At 37.0% G+C, this 9265-nt stretch overlaps 1 protein-coding gene across 1 annotated transcript in view; it reads right to left on the reverse strand.

The window, feature by feature from the left end:
- The window catches only part of LOC114046320 (transmembrane protein FAM155A-like), a 726009-nt gene extending 716973 nt beyond the window's left edge, over positions 1 to 9036 (reverse strand). The window contains exon 1 of the mRNA XM_027866621.1: positions 7960 to 9036. Within this exon, the coding sequence (XP_027722422.1) occupies positions 7960 to 8928 (969 nt within the window). The 5' untranslated portion in view covers positions 8929 to 9036. The remainder of the gene's footprint in view (positions 1 to 7959) is intronic.
- Positions 9037 to 9265: the final 229 nt, after the last annotated feature.

Consider the following 9265-nt stretch of genomic DNA (forward strand, 5'->3'; position numbering starts at 1 on the left):
AAATCTCTCAGGGTTATCCCTAGAATCTAGTCAGCTGTTCCCTGGACCCCAAACTATCTGTGTGAAAGGAGTCTGAAAGAGAATGCTCAGAAAAGATACTACAGTTTATTTATGTGTTAAAAAGAACCCCATCCCCTCACTAAAATTAGTATTGTCTGTATATATTTAGACATAAAAGTCACAACTGCCAAAATGGTCAGGCATGTATGCAATATATAGATATGTAAGTCAAATGATACAAAGTCACTGAAAACAATGAAGCAGACAATGCGTACTTAAAATCTTGAAGATTTTCATGGATTGGGGGCAGCTAGGTCGTCCAATGGATAGAGCTCTGGCTTTGGAGTCAGAAGGATCTGAGTTCAAATCCAGTCTCAGACACATGACACTTACTAGTTGTGTGACCCTGGGCAAGTCATTTAACCCTAATTGCCTCACAAAAAAGAAAAAAACGATTTTCATGGATTGTTCCTCCTTCGGTCTTTTTTTTGAATTAAGGCCTATAGGAGAATGCCTATTCTCTAACCCCAACATAGTACCTTAAAAACTGCTCCTACCACACCCAGAGCCTCACACACATATACACAATGTCTTTCCCCTGCTTCTGATGCCTACAGTATGTATGCCACTGTTAAGTTGCCCATTCATAATTATATCTACTCTAGCCCCTTATAACATGGTTTCCAAATCCTATCCATCTTTCTCAGATTTCAAGGGTCTCAACATTGCTCCAGATCTGTCACAATCCTTCCGTTTATGTTCTGATTCCTAGGACAATATGCTGAGATACTGTTGTTCAAGGAAGTCAGAACAGGTGGGATGTAACAGTGAAGTAGAGCTATCAAAGGAAGTGGGGGAAAGAATAGAGATACTGAGAGTTTAAGGAAATAGTAACTGAAAGAGAGCAGTGTAAGCACAGAAAACAAAGCAAAGGGGCCCTAAAATCCAATGTGTCTACTTAGCAATTGTGTCCAGGAGTGGCCCTTCAACTTACGTAAAGATGTAACAGCTGATGACAGCTAACCTCTAGGATTGTTTACTAATGTGTGGAATGAAAGAAATTCCCCTCCTTCCTTTAAATCTTATATCTCACCAACATAAGGTGGAGGAAGCCTTTGGGGTATGGAGGAGAATTGGTTACTTCCTTGAGTCCATGTTAAACATTCTAGGATTTACAAATGAAGGCAATTTTAGCAATCATTTAGTTCAATTCCCTCATTTTCCCAATGAGGATCTTCATGAGTCTTCACCTCTGGCAAATATTACACACATAAGTAGCAGAACTGGTATTTGAACCCATATCCTCTAACTCCAAATTCAGTTCTATTTCCCGCTACATTTTTAGTGATGTAGATCATGTATTTTCAACTCCTTTCAGCTCAGTGTACATCACAACCCTCACACTTTACATCTGAAACTCTGTCACTGCAGTCTTTCATGTCTCATAGGTGGCACATGGTGATATTTGGAGGTTCAAAAGTAACCTTTGAAAGTTTTTTTTTTTACTATAGACAAAAGTCTAAGGACATTTTCATCATAAGTGCATGAATCCAAAGGAATTTCCTCTGCAGAAAAGTCAGCTATTTCCTCACTTAAGTCATCTGAATCAGAAATTTTCTTCCTATTGCAAAAGCAATGAAAGATATGAATCTGAGGCTGTTTCTTACCAAGAGTATATTATAAACATTGCATATGGTGGTTTCTGTATTTTAAAACTGTAAAATTAAAGCAATAGAATAAATTAAAATGGAAGAAAATGCTCTAGGAAAAAAAAATACTCTTATTATTGGCATTGTGACTTAATTTGCTTTTTTCTAGTAGAGAAAATTAAAATTTCCAAGTCTGAAAAAGGTTTATAACCTTTAGAGTTAATAACAAAAGATGGCTAAAGTAACCATCACTTGCATACACAACAGAAAATGGTAGGCTGCTACTAGAAATTAATTTCCAAGTGAAGTTGGTTATCAATCTGTGAACACTTAGCAGTCCACATCCACAGTGGTTTGTCAATATTAGCCAGTTGACCTTACATTTTGAAAAGTAGGCTAAAAATATCTTTCCAATCTCTGCAGAATGAATGGAAAATATTAATGTCTTGCAAAGGACCTTATTCCAAGGATTTTGTGAATGATTAGAACCCATGAATATGAAATACAGTCATGTTGCAGGATATATAGTCACTCACACACAGAAAATCAAGAGGCTCTCTCTTCAGAATTAAAACTATTCAAAAAGTCAACGTGTATTGAATGCTTTTCAATAAATGCAAGAAAGGAAGGGGAAACAATTGGAAGTACACTGCTTGGGGTCTCTTTTAGTACTACTTAATAATCTAAATGAGCTTATCTCTCCATCTGGCCGTGTTACTAAAATGATACTTGTTTTTCCATCACCCACGTTGATTAGTGCTTACTGGCAACCAACCCATTTTATTATGTCAGTCTATTAGGTGTGTATCATCTGAATAACCCAATCCTGCAAAATAAACACCCCTATTAGCCCTATTCCCTTGCTATGCCATCTTCTGCAACTCATCTAGCTCCTAATCTCCATGTGCTCTTCTTCTTTCATATCATTATCCAAAGTTCTGCTGGTCCTAGGCAATACTGTATATATATGTGTGTGTGTGTGTGTGTGTGTGTGTGTGTGTGTGTGTGTGACGCACAGTCATGCTTTCTCCCAAAGTCCACACTGCATTTAACATCACCTCTCCTACTCATTTCCAACCAGTCTTTCCATCTTTTTTTTTCCTACAGCTCTGCTTCCAACTCCTAAGTGACTTCTTATCTGTACCACTGTTTTATTGTTTGCTTACCTTTCTCACTTGTTGGATGATCAGATAGGACTAGTCTATTCCACTGAAAGGTAGGAAATAGAAGGATCTTCCACTCTGGTTATTACCAACATCTGGTGTACACAGACTATTAATGAACTTAGAGAAATATCAAATATCATTAGTCCATTTTAATGATCACATGGAATGAATTGGTTACCATCTGTTTGACTGTGGAGGCATCTAACATTGATAAGACCATGGATCAAATGAAGTATTATAATCTTTTAAAATAAAGTATTTGATAATCACTTCATATAAACATATGAAACCAGTGGGAATAAAAAGAATACACACTTAATGATGTATACATATTGTGTTTAAAGAGATAAAATGAAGTAGAAAATTGAAGAAATTACCTAGCTAATTCATTATGGCAAGAAACACTAAAAAAAAAAATCTGAGTAGTAAAAGGAGAGAGGAAGAGTTACTTAAAGTGCTTTGCTTCAGTTCTTCCATTCATCTTGAATGTCAACTATCATTACAAGTTAATAAAAGTAGTTTTCATAAAAACAAATATACAGAAGCATAAATTTAAATATCTTGTTTCTTATGCCCTAGATAGATATGAATATGACCAAGTTCCAAACACTTAACTATTCACAATCTTTATTCTGAAAAGATGTCTATCTCAAAAGTAAAGCCTAGATTTCTCCCTAGATAAAAGAATCACAAACTTTATTTAAAAATCTAATCCAGTGAAATACTTGGTTGACTATAAAAAAATTAACTTTAAGTCCTTAGAATAATGAGGAAAAAACTGGACCAAAATAGTTAATTTGATAGTTTTAATATTAAAAAATGCGAATGCAGTATATTAAAACTGAGCTGATCGATTCTGCAAAAAAGTTCCAAAAAGCACCAAAAGGCTAACTAAATTAAAAAGAAAAACAACAACTCAAAGGTTGATTAAAGCTATAACATAAATTTCAAAAACAACCAGTATATATAGAGGAATGGATGATATGTACTACAGTGACCTTATCAGAGGTCAAAATATCTGTTAACAAAGACAAAGTCTATGTGCATACCATTTTCACTTAGAGCATAGAATTATAGATTCAGAGGTGGAAGAAATTTTAATCATCCAATCCCCATATCTTACAAATGTAAGGCAAAATCTAGATACAAAATGAGGTTTTTGTTCTCTAAATCTAGCACTGGCCAGTATTTTCTTGAGTTTACTGAGATAACCAAGGTAAATCATACCGCTGAAATATGATGACATGCCATTACTCATGTACATAATACTAATGCAATAAATCAAAACTATAATCTGAGGCACTTCCTAAGAAATCTAAAGAGGCATCACAATCTGCTTCTACTTGAAATACAAAATAAGAAATCCTACAAAATCTACAAATACTGACCACTGGTAAAGCATATGACTTTGAAAGAACAAACCCATATGTGACACCATGCTCTGGTTAGAATGTAAACATATAACTCAAGTTCATTGACTGCCATGCAAATGAAGACAGAATCACTGGCTACAAAAGCTTCTCTCTAATTTTAACATCAATAGTCCCTAAATGCATGTTATTTTTTCTTCCTGGTGTATAACTGAAGGCATGCCAAAGAGGTCCCAAGCTATGGTTTTAAAGAAGAAATATATATATATATATATATATATAGAGAGAGAGAGAGAGAGAGAGAGAGAGTATTATATAACAAAACTTAAAATATATTAAGATAATATGTACTTGCATAATTTTGCAGTTTAGAATGCAATATGATGGCCATGTCTGCATGTAGCACTGATTTGAGGTGTTCTCCCCTCAATGAATACTCCTATCTAGTATGCTTTTTGAATGGTACAGAATCCTACAGGATAGTAATAGTTACATGTTTTGCTACTCAACTGAAACCTTATGTATAGCAGAATGAAAACAGCAACAATATGACATAGACAACAGTTTCTATCAATTCTGTATTTGTCAACATATTGCTCCACGTATAAAAAAATGTCCTTTTCACTTGTTTTAAAAAGGCAGCTACTTTCTTAAGATATTAAAAACTTTCATATGTGTAAATGATTTATTTTGATAGCAAAGCATCTTATAGTTAAATGTGTACTACAGTAGAAAGAACATATCCTAATTTCTTCTAACAAGGAGTCCTGGTTATCAGTGATTCCCAATCTTGGTGTTGTCAAAACAAAACTTATAGTGCAAAGCCATAAAAATTACACAATGATACTATGTCACAGACTCAGGAAATATAAAGTAAACAGCTACCATGTGAAATCTCTTTCTTATCAAATGTAGATTTGAATCTCTTTAAAAAATTAAATATGATGTTGTTTGGAGCTTGTATTGTTGGTAGTTTTAATATACCTAGTGTTGCTAAAAATTACTAAAACAATGAATGTTGATTTTTAAATGTATTTGTATGATGTGACAGAAATAGGAGATTCTTAATTTTAATATAACATGACAGCATAGTTACATAAAAAGGAAAATGTTCACATAATCTATTGTGCTTATACATAATGATGCATATCCTATACATGAACTTTAATAATAATTTCCCCACAATTGTAGCTTTTAATGGAATACTTAGAAAGCTATATCAATACAAATTTTAAAAAAATACAAATTTTAAAGATTATGTACACTTAAAGTTTGTTTTGTAATTCATATATGCCATATATATTTCTGTACATATGTATTTATATGTGTGTATATTATATATATAAACACATAGACATAATATTATATATGTATATATACATATATATAACATATGAGTCTATTTTTAAGCACTTCAGAGAAACCATTGTTCTGCCATAGCAACAGTATTTAAAATATTTAAGATAATTTTAATATTATTACATATTAATCAATTTATTTTGGAAGCATCCCAAATTGTTTTTTCATCAATAATTAGTGTTTATTAAATTTAAGTACAATAAAAATATCTTGTCATTAAAAAATACCTGTAGAAATGTCAAGTCATAGTCAAAGTGATCTGTCATTTATTATGCTGGGCATGTCTGTCTGTGTGTAGTGATGGTGGTGATAAAGACAAACTCCATTGCCTTTGTCTACTGTTCAGTTTGACAGAGATTTACAAATGTGCAGGTCACTTGCTGTAGTTGCTACTTGCCTATGTGTCTCTTTTCAGGTTCTGAGTTCCCATGACTCCCTGTCATACCATAAGCCAACATTAAAAAAAAAGAATCTTTCTGAAATAGAACATACTATCACAAGGTTATTTTTTTTAACCTATAATAACCCCTGCTCCATAAAGTCACATATGTAAAACATTGCATCTGGTGTAGTGGTGATAAGGCAGTTGAGGAAATGAAAAGCATTGCCCTATAGCTGTACTAATATGTAAAAAGTGGAATGGATAATTGACTTAATCCAAAAGAAACATACTTTCATCCAAACAGCCCTCTCAGTCCATGAGTTAACACAACCCATGTGTTAAATGTGTTTAAAGAGTTCAAGTTGTAATACTCAGAAAGCACAATTAAATATATCTTTATTCAAGCTACTAAGGGAGGTTCATGCAAATGAAAGATGCATGGCTTAAATTATTATAAAAGAAACATTCATACTTTCTAAGGCTTAAAATTATCTTAAAAACTCCAAGACCTAATTTTTGTCTTTTCTATCCATTCTATCCTTTTCTTTCCATTCATCGTACTTTATCCCAGTAAATAACACAATATTATAGAGGAAATCATCCAGTAACATTCTTCCCCCCAGCCTCAGAGATTTCACTATAATTCTCAGAGTATGAGAAGCATAGGTCCCTCTATTGATCTTAAAAAGGCAACTACTGGGGAAGCCCTGCCTCTGGTTTGTTTTGATCACCACAGGCCTCCCACTTTAAGAGAAGAAGGTCTGCCTCAGATGCTAAAGAACATAGCCAGAACAAGATTTGTTTTGATTTGCTCTAGTTGCTAAGACAGCAGATAATTAAGACCAAATAAAATGTGGCCCTGCAACTATATCTAGGAAAGGAACTCTCAGGCCAGTGATGTTTTCAAAGCACAAATATAGAGTCTAATATGATACTGCCCTTGTCTGTACTTTCCTAGGTTCTGTGGTGGGTCAGCCACAGGAAAAGAAGAGGCTAGAGTGCCTATTTAAAATTTAAATGAAAGTGGTATGCTTTCTTTTTTTCTAATGAAAATAGAATCATAAAAAAGCCTTACATTGTTAATCTTTCCAGGTGAGAAGGGTTAGTCCTAGCATATAACAATGAAACTTATTGAGATTTGGTCAGCATTATATCCCTACCAAAGGTCACTGCAGTATCTGTTTATATCCACTGGAGTCCTTGAGCTAGTTTCAGCTTCAGCACCTCGGATAGCGATGCACTTCTCAGATAGGACATCTATACAAGGACCGTCTCCACTGTGATAAGCTCTACTGCTTGCCTGAAAACTGTTGATTGATGTGGCCTGACAACCAGTAAATGTCCCCAGACTTCTATTCAACAGTGCGGAGGGGATCTTTAAGGGGGCTTAGCAAATACTAATTTATAACATAAAGCAGTTTTCTTATAAGAATTCTGGAGAGCATCCTGACAGACAAAGCTGTTATTATTAAAGAATTTTCAGAGAAACCTGGGAAGTTAAAGAGGCTAATTAACCTCTCTCTAGTAGACAACTCCAGCATTTCATACAATCAGAAATATACCTGCAAGCACTGAACTGAATTTGTCTTTTCGTCTTAACCAAATACCAACAACCACTGCTCTTATTTCACAAGAAGAACAACTTTAGGATGTCACAGCAAGACAGTTCTTGTGGAAACACATGCCTGAATTCACACACACACACACACTACTTCACTTTCTACTGTGACTAGTTTTACTCAGTGGCATGTAGTCCCTACCACTACAGTCCACATTGAGACGGTCGAAGAACACAGCAGAGTTTAAGACAATTGTATGGAGGTAGAAATGGAATTCTGTTATCCTAGAAAACCAAGATTTCCCTGTTCTAGAAAAGAATCCTGTTGCATTAGACAACCAGACAACCCCTGTGTCTGGCAGCCTTTCAAGTTACCATAACCACAAGTAACATAAACCATGGGAGTGGGGAGGGGAAATAAATACAAAAACTCTAAAGTGATCGCACATAGAAGAAAAGACACCATTGATCCTACCTTACAATCCTTAGGACACGATTTCACTGAGTACTCATCCGATTGCAAATATTTCTTGAGCACAAGCTCAAACTCATCGTATTTCTCCTGAGCATGGTGGTCGTAGCGTTGGTAAGCCTCAACGCACTGCCTGCAGCTCGTCCTCTTCCTGTCCTCCTGGAGCACCACGTCCAGACTACAGTTCAAAGAGTCCGGATTGGACAACCCAGAGAACAACTCCCAAAACGTGTAGGAATTACAAAAGGGAAGGTAGAAATCCTTCAAGTGAGGAGTTTTATGCTTCCCTGTCACCTGCTGCTGGGGCTCCTCTTCTATTACCTGACTCCAGTTCCTCTGGCAAACGGAGTCCGCATCCTCAACTATGAAACACTGGCCTGAGGAGGCTGCCTCAGGGTAACACGTCTCCAAGCGCCACAGAGGTTTGGTAGAGTTTCCTAGAAAAATAGCCTTGTTCTGATTTTTTTGTCCTCTGCTGCTGTGGCCGCTACTGCTGCTACTGCCGCCGTTGCCGCCGCCGCCGCCGCTGCTGCTCCCGCTGCTGCTGGGAGAGGGGGGGAGGGTGGGTGATGAGGAGGAGGAGAGGAGTCTGTGTGCCTGTACGGTAGGCGAGGACTCCCCCATGCTAGTATATAGCGCTGGCCAGGAGGGCTCCTGCTGCCGCTGCTGCTGCCGCTGCTGCTGCTGCTGCTGCTGCCGCTGCTGCTGCTGCTGCTGCTGCCGCTGCTGTTGCTGTTGATGTTGTTGCTGATGGTGATGCTCCTTGTCTCGGGTCCTGGTCAGTTTCGCCTCGGCGCAGAACCACAAGTGATCAGAGAGCAGGACTGTGAAAAACAAGAGAGATGCCAGAGACAGTCGCCATTTCTGAGCCCTCTCTGAATCAGTGAACGGTTTCTCGTTCTCCCGGGGTGCTGCAAACCAGATTTTTAAGCCGTCATCATACTGCCGACACATCCAAGCACCCCTGGTCATATTTTGGGAACGCACAGCCCTGGCCGACTCCACTGTGAGGGCTCCTGTGCCAGAGTCACCACAATATGCATTGACTTAAAGGGTTTAATTTTCTTATCCCCTCCTCCCGTGTCTCTCTCTCTCTCTCTCTCTCTCTCTCTCTCTCTCTCTCTCTCTCTCCTTTTTTTTTTCTTTTTCCTACAGAAATCTCAGGTTCTGTAGGTAGATCTGACTTGCATTAAAGCTAATCATCAGTCAGACCCCATCCACTCTAGAGTGGGAAACAATGATGCGGAGAGAGCACAGAAGAGGAGAGAGAGAGAGAAAGAGAGAGAGAGAAGGAAGGAAAGAGGGATGG

Source organism: Vombatus ursinus, unplaced genomic scaffold (genome assembly GCF_900497805.2).
Source record: "Vombatus ursinus unplaced genomic scaffold, bare-nosed wombat genome assembly UNPS02014781.1, whole genome shotgun sequence".
Lineage (NCBI taxonomy): Eukaryota > Metazoa > Chordata > Mammalia > Diprotodontia > Vombatidae > Vombatus > Vombatus ursinus.